At 37.2% G+C, this 16,268-nt stretch overlaps 1 protein-coding gene across 5 annotated transcripts in view; it reads left to right on the forward strand.

Annotated features, from left to right (window-relative positions):
• The window catches only part of LOC149553901 (uncharacterized), a 142,317-nt gene that overhangs the window by 39,351 nt on the left and 86,698 nt on the right, over positions 1 to 16,268 (forward strand). For all 5 annotated transcript variants that reach the window (XR_016353201.1, XR_016353202.1, XM_089789247.1 and 2 more), the window contains exons 2-3: positions 14,086 to 14,448; positions 14,791 to 15,389. Coding sequence is in view for 3 of the 5 variants with exons in the window: in XM_089789247.1 (XP_089645373.1) it covers positions 14,086 to 14,448; positions 14,791 to 15,389 (962 nt within the window). In the remaining 2 variants the exon portion in view is untranslated. The remainder of the gene's footprint in view (positions 1 to 14,085; positions 14,449 to 14,790; positions 15,390 to 16,268) is intronic.

The raw sequence follows: 16,268 nt of genomic DNA on the forward strand, positions 1-16,268 counted from the left end.
TTCATGTACATGAGAATGTTATTATGGATGATGGTGATGAGTAGTTGTAGATGGAGCATTGTGATTTTCAGTTGAGTGAGTATGTTGATTGGTTGGATGAGATTCTGATTTTTGGATGGACGAAGCACAGATGGTTGATTATTGATTTGATCTTTTATCCTTGATGGAGTAGAAACCTTTAGTGAAGATGAAGCTAATTGCAGAATTTTCTTTTGGAATCAAAGTGTGGGACACACTTTTCTATTTATCTGGGGAGTTTGATGCAGGAGCATCTGAAGTCTTTTCTATTTACCCTGGTAGTCTGATGCAGGGGCATCCTTGGTTCCTTAACTTTCCTAGTCTTTTCAGTCAGTGGTTGCCGAGTGCTAGTAAAAGTCACTATATTCAGTATCGACCGAGCGATCTTTCATATGCCAAGTTGGTTGTGAAGCCTTGACCAAGTTCAAGTATAAACCGAGTTCATGTGTTTTCCGAGTTGCTAGTTCTGGCCGAGTTGCAGATGATGCCGAGTTCCTTTGTCGACCGAGTTGCTGTTGGTGTCGTGTTCTAGTTTCGATCGAGTTGTGGTTCCGACCAAGTTCTATGTTAATTGAGTTTCTTTGGTAACCGAGCTCTTTCATGTGGCGAGTAGTCTGGTGAACCTTTTGATGGTTGGTCGTGTCTTGGTCCTTTGACCGAGTTATCTGAGTTTGGTTTCTAGTTGGAGTCGACCTTTGCATTTAATTCTGTGATAGGTATTTAATATTTGTTGAGAGCTGACTTGTGGCTTGGTTATGCATTTAATGTAAGGGTTTATTTAGTTGGTAATTTGTAATAGGTCGACTTGTGGCCGTGCAAGTATTTAAAGTGGTCTTAAGTAGAGTTGTAGGATTACTGTTCGATGATGGAGATGTAGTAAAACATGGAGAAGTCATTTAGTTTAGGGAGTCCTAACATGGACTAGCTTGGAGATAGAAGTTCGCAATTGAGTTTGGACCTCTGTTCTTCTTTGAAAGATGTATTCTTCTTTGTAATGGCCATAACCCGGAAGGCCGTACAACCAGACATGTTGGATGTAAACTTCTTGATTTGAATATATGAAATATTGTCTCTCTAGATCTGAATCTTGTTCCTCTTGTTCATTTTCTGTTGTGTGTTTGTTCGTTGGGATTTGGATTACCTTCGATGGGGGTATATGTGGGTTTTTCTTTCATAAAAAATCAAAGCATATTTCCATTGCACATCATAAAGCCAAATCATTAGAGTCAAGTTAACAAGTTTTTGAATGAATTAGTGCAAGTCCCCTTGACGATCCAACAAATCACATCATTTCCACTGAGCAAGTATCCACAGTAAAAGAACCTTGAAGTCACCTCAAGATCTTACTTTGCAAGCTTAGCATAAGAAGTGACTTTATATCAAGAGAGAGTTGAATATTTGGTGTTTCACTCCGAAACATTGAGTGTTTGATTCAACAGTTGCAGTGGATGAAAACTCACATCAACAAGACCTATCTTGCATTGCGAGTTTATGTGCATTCCCCTGAGTTGCACTTGGGGGGGGGGGGGGGGGGGGGGTGTTCATGTAATTAAATATTCACTAAGTACTCTTGACTTGATCATAGGATAATGCATTACTATAAGAGAAATTCTACTTTAGGTGGTGATAGTTGTTATCACATTCCACTTTATGTGTGAGTTCCACCTATCACATTATCATCCTCATCATATGGCACATACTTTATTGCATAATGGAATATGATCCACTTCCTGTGAACATGTGGCTTTTCCTTGTGCAGATGATAACTTACCTACTCCTTGTCATCTCTTATTGTCTTGCCTATATAAGTAAGCCTATTATGTACATTTTTATGTCGTCCATTGATTGATATCATTCTTTCATCTTAATGCAATTGTCTCTCCATTCTCTTGTGGAAGTTATCTTGATCTTTCTTCTAATCCTAAAACTCACCTAAAATTTTAACAAGAACTAATCAACTAGGGTGGATCATTCATGACTGAACCAATAATCTGAATGAGGTATTTTTGTTGGTTGTCATTGCAATTAAGCCATGTCATTAGTCCCCAAGGAGGTGCTGACCATCAAGTCAACAATCTCCCCCTCAACATCGACTAGGCCTTTAGCACCCACTAAAGGAAGGCTCAAACCCATGACCCAAGGGTTAGATACCAACTGTTAGCTCATTTGCCATTGCACCAAAAGCTTAAACTATCAATCCCTGATACAAGTGCCAGATATAGCCCAACCCAAGAAAGGTGGTTAAGCCATGTCACAAGTCTCCAAGGAGGTCAATACCAAGTCAACAATTACATCCTCAATTGGTCAAGATATGAACTCTTGAATTATTCGAGCAGCATATCAATAACATACTAGTTTAGTATAACCCAAATGAGAACTCAAAACGTGAATATATAGAGTGAAAAGGAAATGAGGGCAAACTTTTTCTATTTGAAACCACTACCCTCCAAAACTGATTTGAAAGTTCACACCCGTTTGAGTTCTCAAATAAGATTTATATTTTGCTTTGTCTTATTATTCCTTGTAGATGCCCCCTTTCATTATTCCTCTTAGATGCTCTCAATAGAATAAATATTTCTCCTCTTCTTCTGGGGTCCATTCTAGATGTCAAATGACCCCACTTTTACAAACAACTTGACATTGCTTGGTCGGGGGATATTTTAAAAATCACTTTATAGAGGTGAATAATAAAACCCCAAAGGAAAGCAAATAGAATGAAAAAAAAATGAAATAAGGTCATCTAGATACAAAAATTAAATAAAGTATATTTGATTGATTTAAATGCAAATTGGGTACTGTTGTGAGGTTTTCACACATCGCCCCAAATCTTGGGGACCCCCTTTTTTTTAATTGCCTCGGCAAATTTTGGATTGCCCAAATTTTGAGTTTTGAAAATTTCACGCCTTGGCACCTTCAGGACAAATGTGGGGAGGCTTAGCTTATTTTCACCTGGTTTCAACTTGATTTTCCAGAGCTATCAATTCTATCTCTAGGCTAAATAATTTTCTAAGTTAATTTCAACTTGGTAGGATAAAATTGTGAATTTTGTACTTAGGCGATTTCTTTTGAAAATTTGGTTTTAATTATGTAAATTTGGATGATTTTCAAAAGGAAAATTTTAATTAGACTTAAGTTTTTGGAAAATCTTATTTTTTTTGGTGAAAAAGGGGATTTAACTTTGTAGGATGAAGTTAAATTGCAAAATTGATTTTTGACTCTAGGGGGGCAATTTTATTGTCATAAAATTTTAAATAGCTTGGCAAAATCGATTTGGTAGAAAGGCGCAAAAAATTGGCTTTAATTGGATTAATTTGCCTTGAAAACTTTTTAGTTTTTAATGAATTTGGTAATTTAATATTGAAAAAATGGCTTTTGGTTAGCCAAAATCCAAATTTAATGATGTACTAATTACTAAACCCTCATTAAATGGAAATATTTAACACCCTCAAGGCATTATTTAATTTCTTTTTGCAATTTGGAGTTAATTGGTGAATTTAAAATGCAATTTTCTTTTGGCAGAATTAAATTTTTGAGCTAAGTACTTAATTATGGGCCATGACTTGGAGTTAATTTTGGTTTTTTCTCTCCTCTAGGACCAGGTTGGCCAGCTTAGAGGGAAAAGAAATTGGGTATAAAAGAGACCTCTTTCCCATTTCTTTTTCACAATTTATTTCTTCCTCTCCTTTATTGGGCGAATTTCCTTGAGGAGCAGATTTTTCCAGACTTGGCGATTTTTTTTTTTGGAAAGCAGTTTTCTTGCATTTGTTGGGCAATTTTGCTTGCATTTAGCCATTTTCAGGCTTGGGCGATTTCCTTTGAGGGCAGATTTTTGCAGAAATTGATTTTTGACTCTAGGGGGGCAATTTTATTGTCATAAAATTTTAAATAGCTTGGCAAAATCGATTTGGTAGAAAGGCGCAAAAAATTGGCTTTAATTGGATTAATTTGCCTTGAAAACTTTTTAGTTTTTAATGAATTTGGTAATTTAATATTGAAAAAATGGCTTTTGGTTAGCCAAAATCCAAATTTAATGATGTACTAATTACTAAACCCTCATTAAATGGAAATATTTAACACCCTCAAGGCATTATTTAATTTCTTTTTGCAATTTGGAGTTAATTGGTGAATTTAAAATGCAATTTTCTTTTGGCAGAATTAAATTTTTGAGCTAAGTACTTAATTATGGGCCATGACTTGGAGTAAATTTTGGTTTTTTCTCTCCTCTAGGACCAGGTTGGCCAGCTTAGAGGGAAAAGAAATTGGGTATAAAAGAGACCTCTTTCCCATTTCTTTTTCACAATTTATTTCTTCCTCTCTTTTATTGGGCGAATTTCCTTGAGGAGCAGATTTTTCCAGACTTGGCGATTTTTTTTTTGGAAAGCAGTTTTCTTGCATTTGTTGGGCAATTTTGCTTGCATTTAGCCATTTTCAGGCTTGGGCGATTTCCTTTGAGGGCAGATTTTTGCAGACTTTAGAGATTTGTTCTCCTTTTGTGGGCTGCGATTTGTGCCCTAGGTGACATTTTTGAGCAAATTGAGGACATCCATGCTTGGGAAAATTAAGACAAGGGCAGAACCTTCCACTCTTGGCATTTTCTTGAGGCAGATCTGATTTTGTGACATGGACAATTCATGGTGAAGGTCTGATTTTTCCCTATTTAGGACTGCATTTTTTATATCAGACTTGGTGATTTTGTTAGGAGAAGGGATGCATATGAAAGTTTGATTTTTGTTTGATTGAGCAAGTGTTGGATAGTTTTAGAGGTTTAAATTTCTAATTTACAAAGGGATTTGGAGTTCTTGAGGTCTTGTCCTAGGTTCCGAAAAGTCGCTGAAAGATTATTGGTTAAGGTGAATTTTCATCATCTAGAGTTGCAAGGGGTCCTTAAGCTGACATCCATCTTTCGTTCTAGTCTAAGGATTGCTCCTCTTGGTTCTTCTTGCCTTTTGGTCCACCACTCTACCATCCCGTAATAAGGCGACGAGCATGGAGGATGGTAGTGCAAGTAAGAATCCCAATCGGGCAAACACTAAGAAAGACAAAGGATATGATGCCCAAAACTCCCTTTTCAAAAATGAAGAGAATAATCAACACCAATATCGGTACAGTGGACATGATACAGATGAGGGACAAACTAAAGGAAGGACAATCCCCCTTGGCAAAAAGGATATACAAGAGCGGAATTGTACATGCGGCGGCTTTTCCTCCCACATTGCCTTGTCCGGAATTGATTGTGGAATGTGCATCCAAATTTGATCTAAACAGTAAGTCCATCATTTTTGATGAAGGGAAGAGAGTGTTGGCCAACATTGGCGAACAAGCAATCAAGGAAACATTCAACATTCCCCAATACAAGGGCATGACGGTTGTGATGATGGACCAAGCAACTAAATCATTTCAAGATAACCAAGAGGCCTATTACATGCATCTAAAGCAGAATTGGATACGCGAGGGAAAGAAAGGAGTTAACAAATCATCGAGGCTCACAATGGTAGATTTCAAACTAGAATATGGTGATCTTGTTGTTCTGCTCAGCTGGATCATGGGCCTAGCTCAAGGGATGCAATTTGAAAACTGGATGTACTTCTTCATTGATGAGATCGAGAAAGGGAAAAGAAGGTTTGATTGGGCCAAGATCATAAGCAAGAACTTAGAATTGCAACTCAGAACCGTGCAAAACCAAAGGCAATTCTACATGGGCTCCTATCTGTTCTACCTAATTGCTAGATTGTACAAGAGTTCGAGACTTAAGGCCTTAGGAGAAGTTGGTAGCGGACCGGGACAATATTTGATACATGAATGCTATCCGCAGCTCCATTTGCACAACAACAAGGATTACAAGATATTTTGTGATGCCTTCGCTATGAAGATATTAAGGGTACTACAAGGGACACCTACTAAGAGACTTTCACCGGAAGTAGAAGCAAGAATTAAAAAGTATGGGAGTTGGTTCATCCAATTTTCGCAGTTTACATACATTAGAGTGTCAGGAAGTACAATTTGTCCTAAGAGGCTTCCAAGGTACCCACCCGACAAGGTAGTTTTGTTAGAATTGGCTACGCAACTTGAGCACTATGATAGAATAATGAGAAACAAAGGGAAAACGGGCATTTCGTTCTCAATCGTAATTGGTAATGATAGTTGCCCAAATCGGGCCTCCTTTGAAGCCACAGAGAAGGAATTGGAATGGTATCATCTAGGATGGTACAAAGTAGGGCAAGGATTCGATCCTAATGGTCTTATCAAGGTATTTCATGGAAATGAATTGAAGCATGTTCCCACTATAGAAGACTTCTGGGCCAACGCCAAAGATGACTTTCATGTGAGAAAGCTAGCTTTCTTAAGGCTGTCGGTGAACATGATGAGGGCTATTAGATGGAAAGGCCTTGATATTTCGAATCAACTGGAGGATGATGGAAATGTGTTGAGAAAAGACTATGATACAGTAGAAGGAACATAATTGAATCTAGTAGATTGGGATGACCATCAGGATCCTTCCTTGGAGGCAGTCACAAGGGCAGTGGATTTACATACCGAGTCGTGGTATAATGAGGGACTAAGGAAGCTACAAAGACAAAGGATTCCCCTTACCTATGAGATGATGAAGCCAAAAGAGAGACAAACGAAATCTGTCGGACAAAGGAATGAAGGAAATAGCCGGCAACAGGAAATGATTAGAAATAGCAAGAAAAAAGTTTTGGAGGTAGAGAAGGGCAAAGAAATTCCAGAGCCTTCAGCCAAGAGATAGCATGCAATGCCATCAAGAGAGAGTATAATTGAGGCTAGAAGCGAAGAGGTCAATTCAAATGATAAAGGGGCCGTGGTGGAGGTGAGCTCTAATTCGGAATCAAGTGGCTATAGTGAAAGCACCTAGTACTCCCCTCTCTCAGAGAACCAACAAGGAAATGATATGGAAGAAACTAGTAGAGAAGAAGATGGACCAATTGACATCGAGGTAATAAGTCAGGAACCCGAGGTTGTTGGTGATGCTTTGTTAGTCGAACCAAATCCAGATTTGGGGAGATGCACTACACCACTATGGTTAAGACAAATGCTTATGTCAAGAGGCGAGGTGGTAACGGCCCATACAACTGAGGACATCCAAGGGTTAATGGAAAAGGGTGATAGCGAGAACCAAAAACAAATGGCAAGAACGGTGGCAAGGGTAATCAGGAGCGACAATGATGGTCACTGAAAGGTTTAGATTGCTATTCCAAGGCAGTGAATGAGATTGTGGCCCAAGAATATGAGATAGTGGAACATAACTTGGGAAGGAATACAGATGATATGGAGTGTGAGGAGGTCCAGGAAGGTATAACATCAATCAGAGAAAGGTTAAGGAAGGCAAATGAAAGGATAGTAAAGTTGGAGGCCGAGAACAAATATTGGAGAGATAGCCAGCCCATCCAATAGCTGCACCAGGCAGCCCTTCCTCAAGACAGCGGGAGCAATTTAGGAGAGATATCAGCTCAGCTACACGAAGTCAGGGATTGGATCCATGATACAATCCAAGATGGGCGAAATTTCTTGCCTTCCTTCATCTCGACATTCCAGTCATTAGTGGCTGTTAGAGACAAGTTCAGATTATTCGAAGAAGAGTGGAAAGGTTTCCTTCCCATCAGAGATTTGGCTATTCCTAGGCTACAGGCGTTCATTGGTCTACCAGAGGCATATTTGCAAAGGGCCAGGTTGGTTGATGAGAGAGGATTGAGTATAGTTGAATCTTGGTTTGTTGCATTAACTACCAGATTTAGAACACTTGAGAAAATACACAATGAGATTGCATGACACACTCCAAGTTTCGACACTTCTATTTCAACCATGATGAGCGACATTGGGGTGGCACTTGATTTTGAGGATATTAGAGAAGAGGATATTAATGAGACAGATTTTGGATCGAGGTTGGATGAGTTGGGAAAGGTTGCCATCAGGAAAAAGCATTTGGGCACCCTTTCCTCTCTCAATACTTTTATTGGATTCGTGAAAGAATATGAGAAGGATCACGAAAAGACACTACAAGCAGCAAGCAACATGGTGAAGTCAACAGAACTTAGGGCGAAGCACACACCTTGTCCTCCTATGGAAGAAGTTAATGAAAGGCTAGCTAAGTTCAGTGCCTTAGCTAAGAAAATGAAAGAAAGGGGAAGATTTATGTTAGAAGATCATTTGATGTAAGCCCAAGTGGCAAATTTCCCCTTTCTTCTAGAATAGGACAAGTGTCTATTTCTGATTGGCCACTATTTTGGTGCCTTCTCATTGGTTGCCACTTTTTGCACTTTTTTCATTGGTCCATTGACGAGGTGGCAGCTTCTCATTGGCCGATGGGGTGGCAACCCCAATTAGGGTTTTGAGGATCCAATCTGGATCGTTGATCTTGTTTTGATCTCCACCGTCTGTTGTATTTTTGGACCCTATAAAAGGCCATTTGCTCTCATTTGTAAAGGGTTGGAGAAATTGTTGCGAAGATAATACCAAAATTACTCTCTTTTTCATTGTTATGATTTGCATGTTGGTTAAGAACATTGGGTATTATTGCATGTTTTCTACTTCCACATAGTTAGATTTTCTTTCAAGTTGTTTTAAGTTGGTTGCATTTGAAGTTAAAGTAGATGGATAGTTGTATGGTAGCATTGGTAAATGTTTGATAGGGATCAATACTAGGCCACTAGCATCCTAGCGGCTGGTTGGGAAGCTTTGTGTGGTAAACTAGTTTATTGTTCCTTTGAATCATTGCACCTGTGGAAGTGAGGCCGCTGGTCAGCTCTCATTAGGTTTGATCCCCATCCATTTGCTAACCTTCCATTCATAGGAGTAGGAGTAGAATAGTGAGTAGCTGGGTAGTCGAAGCTTAGAGAAGCAAGTTAGAGGAGTAAGTTAAGTATCAAAGCACATCCATTCACCTTCCACAACCATCGCTTTCCTATCAACATCATCACTGGCAGACACATCCTTCATCACCACCACCAACATTGTCTGCCACCCACACATTTCACAAACCAAGCCACCATCACCTTCATCCCACCAAAGTCCAAGTCATCCTCGAAAGAATAGCGTAAGGCCGCCTACGTGATTATCAACAAATCACATTGATAAAACTGAGCAAGTATCCACAAGAGTAAGAAACATTGGAGTTATTCTCATATCCCATGAGCAATAACTTTTCAAGAGAGGAATTGTATGTTTGATACTTAGTATCAAATGTTCAATTGCTAATATGTTATGTAAGTGATACAAAACTCGCATCAACAGGTATGAAATGGCATCCTCATGTGGAGTGCTGATGGTGGGTAGCCTGATAGTTTGATGCAAAATTAAAATAACAAATTGTTTTCATAAAATTGCAAGTAAATACACCATCAAAATAGTCTACATCTTTCTCTTCTTAGATCTAGTAAAAATGAAGGGGGAGGTAGAGGATCCAATCCTAGGAGTCTGTTGTGGTTGTGCTTCCTTGGTGGACACAATTGTTTGTGGCTTGGCCTTTATCTTGGATGTTGATGCTACTGGCATTAGTAGTGACGTATCAACACCCTCAACCTCGTCATCCTCAATGTCATTGAGTGCGAATTTAAACCTACCTCCCTCCTTTGTAGGTTGCCTCTCCAAATTGTAGATCTCATCCTCAATAAACAATCAAGGCTACTCTTGTGATGTCCATTCATTGTAAATATCATCCAAATCTATTGGACTGGCTAGGGTTTTCTCTACCTTCCTTGTGTCCAATGAAAGATCATATTGCAAAAAGATAAGGTTATTGATGCACTTTTGAGCTAACTTGTTGCTCTTCTTCATGTGGGTAGCTTCAAACAAGCTCCAATTAGGCTTACACTTGGATGAACTACAAGGCTGACATAAGATTCAAAGGGCAATTTTTTGGAAATTTGGGATATTTCTGCCCCAATTTCACCACCAAGAATTTGCAAATTAAAATATTGAAGAGTTATAAAGAAAAGCGAGAACATATTTTAATTATTATCTACTCATCATGCGTGTGAAAGACTCCAAATATTAGATGTGGGGTTCGAGTGGTTCTTTTGCTCTTGGCCATGTTTCAAAAGAATAGCTTACCACTTGCTTCCTTGTAAATTTCTAATTCCTCCACAAAGGGGTCTCTCACTTAAAGCTTGGATATCATCCTTTAAATGCATACAATTTCACCCTCCATGACCTCTCCATTGGGATCCAAGTAGGAATCCAAGAAGAGATATAAGGGTTGAGGAAGTGTCCTACTGTTTGAATGGGACAGTGGAGCCGTTTGTTCCACCTATCATGATTTTCCATATGAGATCAAATTTGAGACTGCTCCCCTTGCTGTAATTATTGATAGACTCCGTGGCCTTATCCATGACCTCATAACGATACCCATTGGGGTTTGATCCCCATCTACCAAGCGGTGAACTCTAACCAAGGGATGTGACACCTACAATTGATAAATAAAAAAAAAATCAATATTTGAAGTTACAATTTAATAATGAAAGACTTGAATACAGACAAAAACAATATTCTTGTTTAGCAGTTACCGTCATAATCTCTATAGCTCTTTGTGCAAATAAGTTTTTGAAGAGAATGCATGCAACATCATTTCCTACAGTTTTCTTTAAATAACTTGAGACTAGCCATGCTTGACTTATGAGCATTTTTTTCAAAGCTGCCAATGAACTAATAATGTTTTGCAATGTTAAGAAAATTGTTGCAAACCTTGTGACATTTGATCTTAATAGCTCTTTCCCTTGGGCAGTTTTCTCATCAAGCGAAGAATGGTGATTGTAGATGTATTTAATGATCCTCCTTGCATTCTCTACAACTGCTATCACCCAATCTAGTTTGCCAATGTCCTCCAAAAGAAGGTCGAGGACATTTGCTGCAAAAGGTGTCCCAAAAATTATTCTTTGTTTCTCTTGAAGGATTCGACTAGCTGCCACATATGCTTCTACATTATTGGTTATTATTTGCACCACATTTGCAATTCCCACCTCCACGACAATTTGCTCCAACATTAAAGCCAAAGTATCAACATTTTTCATCTTGTTGGAGACATCCACTGATTCATGAACACCACATTAATCTTGGAAGCATTATAAAAACTAATGAGAGTTGTCTTCATTGTTCTACCACTTGTCTTGCATTAGTAAACAACCTATAAGTACAAAGTGATATTTTTTTTTAAAAGAGGGGTAAACGCTTTGACCTGGAGCTATGAACCAGTGAGGCCACAAACGGGGGACCTCATCTCCATTAGATTTGAACCTTGATGGCAAGGATAACAACTCAACCACTTAACCATCACAACATGCCACTATTTGCATAATTACAAAGTGATGTTAACTTAAGTACACAATTTTGATTTAAAACAATAGCTAAATTCAACAAAAAATTGTAATCACCATAAGCACAATAGAAAAAACAAAAATTTAGTCTAAAAATCAAAACTCCACGTAAAACATTGGAAAATTAAAACAACTAGACTAACCTCGTAGTCTAAACGAGAAGGTGCATTGTAGTCTTTTCTTTAAATTGTAAATTCGATAACCAAATTAAGCCAGTATGGATTGTCCACAACATTGAAAGAGACTTCGTTGAAGTCTTAAAAATCAGCTCAAGCAATGTTTGTATGTTCACGCGCCTCCGCATTCCACCTAGTTGCTTCCAATTATGTTGTGCTTTGGATGTGTTTTTGTGGACAAAATAAAATCACCTATACACTACGACACTAATGATGGTACTCTGCTAGAAGTAGCAGAATTGGTGATCAAGGTGATGGTAGATTTTTGGATATGTGGGCCATGAAGAGATCCCATTATACCCTCAAGTGCTCCTTCAATCAACGTTGTGTGGAACATCTTGGTAATCAGCTCTAAGATGCTCTCATGGCTAGTTTTTCCTTATCCCTTTGTTTATTTTTCTCTTCGTGGGCAACAAGTAAGGCATTAATTTCTCTTTTTATTTCCTTCGTGGCCCTGGGACAACCCCTAGCATTATGCTTGTTGATGCCTACAAAGTGGTTTTCGAGGTAGCTTATGCCTCCATGAAATAGTTATTCACATTTCATACAAACTATTGACCTAGGTTCCGATCCTTTAAAGGCATACTTCCAAGCCTTGTCTTTAGCACCTTTAGATCAAGTGCCTATATTACCAAATGTGTGTCTTCTGAGTCAAACCCTAAAGCTGAACCAGTTATAGAGGCTTTGCTATTTGCCCTTATAAATCAACCTACACATACAAAGTGAAAACCACATGTTAATATATTGATTAAAAAATTTAACAAGCAAGCTAAATTAGTTTAATTAAGTCTAGATATAGTTGAAACTTGGAGAAAGGTGAAAAAATAAAGAGTGAGGTTTTGAAACATTTTGGAAAAGTTGAGACTCTTGAGAAAAATGTGAAAAAATAATTTAAAATTGTCAAAAAATGGTGTTAAATCTTGATTAGGACTCGAGCAATTTAGATTTCTTAGGACAGACAGTATTGAGTTTCTTTAAGTATAAACCTATATGCAAGAAAAAGAAAAAAAATCGGAAACCTACTTGGGAATCCAATTTTGCTTCGAAATCCCTTTCAATGCCTTTCACTTCCATTTCTGATCAACTAAAACTGTTGCAAATGATGCTAGAGAACCTTGGAGGCTGCCTTTTTCTTGAGCAGCAAAAGACTGCTCAAAAAATGAATTACTACTCACCTTTTTGTATACTGGACCTTTTATTCTTCCATTGCAGAACAAAGTTGTCAAGTTCTTGTGAAAAACCTTCAAAAAACTATCTCATTCTTCTATTTCAAAAACCTTGTTTGTCATGGGTATTAACTCAGTTGTTGTATCTAAAACAAAATATATCATTGGCAAATAGTACCACTCTTGGAGAACACTGGAAAGTGTGCGTAGCTGTATATCTTATCTTTTAGTTTTACGGCAATTTGATCGAGGTTTTAGTTAGTTTAGGTCTTGAGGGTCTTCCTTTCGAAAGTTGAAGAGAGGTTTTACCTTGCATATTGTTTCTATTTTAAGTTGTCTTCTCAAGACAAATTAAAATGCCAATAGGTACTATGGATCTGTTTTTGTGTTGGGACCTTCTGAGATACAAGCCCATGTTTGGAAGGCACGTGAAGTTTCCTTGTTTCTTTGCAATTGGGAGTTCCTTAGCTTCGAAGGTTCGGAAAGGTTCTAGGGAGTACTCTAATTCCTTATAGGATTGTTCAACCGTGTCTCTTTAGCCTGGACATTTTATGATTATTAGGTCTTTCATTGTGGTTGATAAAGATGCTATTTATTTTTCTGGCCCAGATATTGTTTAAAAAATGTGACAATGTTCCCTTTTCATTCCTGGTCACTCATTTTGATATCTTTAGCTCTATTCTTCATTTGGGGTTCCTTTTCTTCCTTGGTTCACCATACTTAGATGTTGTGGTTTTGGAGTTATTGATCTTTTTTGATGTTACCTTTCTTTGATTCTTTGCTTTTGCTTTTGCGTTTACTTATTTTTATAGCCCAAGCTTATTTTTCTTTAGTTCTTTGTTATGGTTTGTTTAATTTTTGTGTCTGTTGACTTTATTTCATATAATTTTTTCATTCTATTTGCTTTCCTTTGGGTTTTACCATTTGTCATTCCTTTGTAGGCATATTGGAAACCAAGCTATTGATTAGGGGATAGCTAATAGATATAAAATAAAGAAAACCCTCATTGTGGGTTTTATTCTGAGAAGAATCTAATGAAAGTAAAAGGGTTAATCTAACCCTAATCAAAAACCAAATATGTTAAATTGGTCTTTGTTCTGTATCTTTCTAGTATTAAAATGAGCTAAAAATATATAAAAGAAAATCAAAACCTTTTTATGAATAACTTGGGAAATGCCATGGTGAATTCTGTGGGTTGTGATTACTGTGGTCTTTTCAAGTGTATTGATACTATGTTATATATGTGTGTGGACATGTGTAATATGATATATGCATGTACACAGTGTACACATACATATGTATGTCTATATACATGTATGTATGTTTTTCTTGTATTTATTTATGTATATCTATTTCTTAGGCCAATTACTGATATTTTGCATTCATAAACTGATGCAGGGTCTGGAGAATCCAGAGCTTTAAGGAATGAACTAGTGCAACTCATGAAATATCCGAATGCACAATTTGAAAGCCTAAGATTGATGCTGATCTACAGAAATGTTGAAAAACTTCTTGGAGATGTACTGGTTGGGAACAGAGCAGTAAATTTGTTATTCTATCGACAAGGCGAGCCATATAAATATAGTGGGAAACTAAGTGCTCAAAATATATTAGCTTCTGTTTGGCATGCTATGACAATTCCTTCTTGTGATTTACCTCTCAAACAATTGGCCATTTTAGAAGATGTGGAATCCTTTGTGCAGTCAACAGACAAAGGAGTGCTTCTACTAGACAACTGTGGATGGGCTCAAAATATATCAGGTAATGAAAAAACAAAAAAGAGATTCTCTGCCATAAAACAAACTAATTTTAAAAAATCAAACAAAGGTATTGGTAGCTTTTGGCATCCTTCTTAAAAATGAATATATGTTCATGTTTCATATTATTTTTATTTGGCAGTAAGCCAGTTTGTAGTCTATACAGGAAACTGCTTATGGGGATGTCTGAAAATGGAATGCAAATGAGTATCATTTTAGGTTACCTGCGTAAATATGATGTCCCATGTCAAGCAGAATCATGAATGAGAAATAGAAAGTGTTCATCTCTTTATTGCATTGATGTGAAGCTAGGATATTGATCAAATTAATGCACTTTCTGTTTCAGAGGAGAGTTTCAGAAGCAATAACCCTGGAACTGTTTCCAAGAAGTCAGCTCTTGCAAACCAGGTGACGCTTGGGAGTGATGACACATTTAAGTCCATGACAGTGAATAATCTAGGGAGAAACAAGCATATAGAAATGTCTCCTAAATCATTACCAATGATTGCAAAGGAGCATGAGTTTGTGACAGAACAAGAATCTTGTATGATTGCTGAAAGCAGTTTCTCAACTCCCTCAAAATATGGTTTATGTCTTGCAGATCATGACAAAGATTCAGCAAAGACAGAAATAAGTAGCTACTCTTCAAATGAATACAAGGACATCCTCTTCAATAAGTCATCTTGCACTTTAGAAGAATATAATTATTTTGAAATTCTGTATGCTAATCTGTCTAGGTTTGCAAGGGATCACATGCTTCCACCAGAGCGACAAAAGTTTGGGATTATTTCTAATAGGACAGTCATTTCTGCTCTGAGCCTCCCATTTCAGGACAGATCATCAATTATTCTACAATTTCCAGATTGTCCAAATTGCTCTAAAAGTTTTAATAAGGGAACTGATCTTGAGGAATTTGTGATGACATCTCATCCTCTTGTTACTGAGGTAGACCTCTATTTATGTTTTCATGCAGACCTTTTTGTTTTTCTTGAATTATACAGCCAGTATGTCTACTTCAAATTTTACAATATTTCACCATACATTTACATAATTTTAGAATTTCAGACTCTGAATGTAATATATTTGTAGCTGCATATAGATTTGTAGAAACCATGGATCTGCCCATTATCCTTTTAGATTTGTCAATAATTCTGAATTTTGGTTAATAACCATCCTTTATTGTGTTTTGACGAACACTTCTTTGAATTAATCACATTCCTTCATATAAGTGTCTACCAATTTTCGTTTGGCAGTTTCTTAGAGTTTCTGAAAAAGTAAAATAAATGCATGCACTTCAATGAAAATAATTCATTTCATAAGCCTATTAGTTCCTTATAGCTTGGAAACTATTGATTACTAGAAATATCTATTGCATGCACTTCAATGAAAATATGCCATCTCATAAGCCTTATAATTCTCATTTCAGATCCAATTCTACCTATTGATAGTAAAAATGAGAATATCGACAACCAAGAATTGGGATTTACAACTTAGTTATATTCCACAATTCTCCAGAAATAAAAGTTGCATTTTCAACAAATTCTTCAAAAGATACTTGATAATTGTAGTTCAAGTTTACAGAAGAGTTTATGCTGCTTCTTGTATGACCAAATTCCCAAGTTTAAATAAATTAAGCGAATTGATCTTAGGAAAAGGAGGAACCTCTGTAATTGAATGAATACGATACTCAACCCTAAGAAAGCAGAAATTGACACAGCTGACAAATAATAAGCATTGCAATTAAGGTCAATAAAAAAGGGATACTAGCTCTACATGTCTATTCAAATGCATTGGTTCACTGATGGCGAAAGTGGGAGGTGTTGG

The sequence above is a fragment of the Cupressus sempervirens genome, chromosome 6, assembly GCF_028749045.1.
Source record: "Cupressus sempervirens isolate cs-2001-9-10 chromosome 6, ASM2874904v1, whole genome shotgun sequence".
Classification (NCBI taxonomy): Eukaryota; Viridiplantae; Streptophyta; class Pinopsida; order Cupressales; family Cupressaceae; genus Cupressus; species Cupressus sempervirens.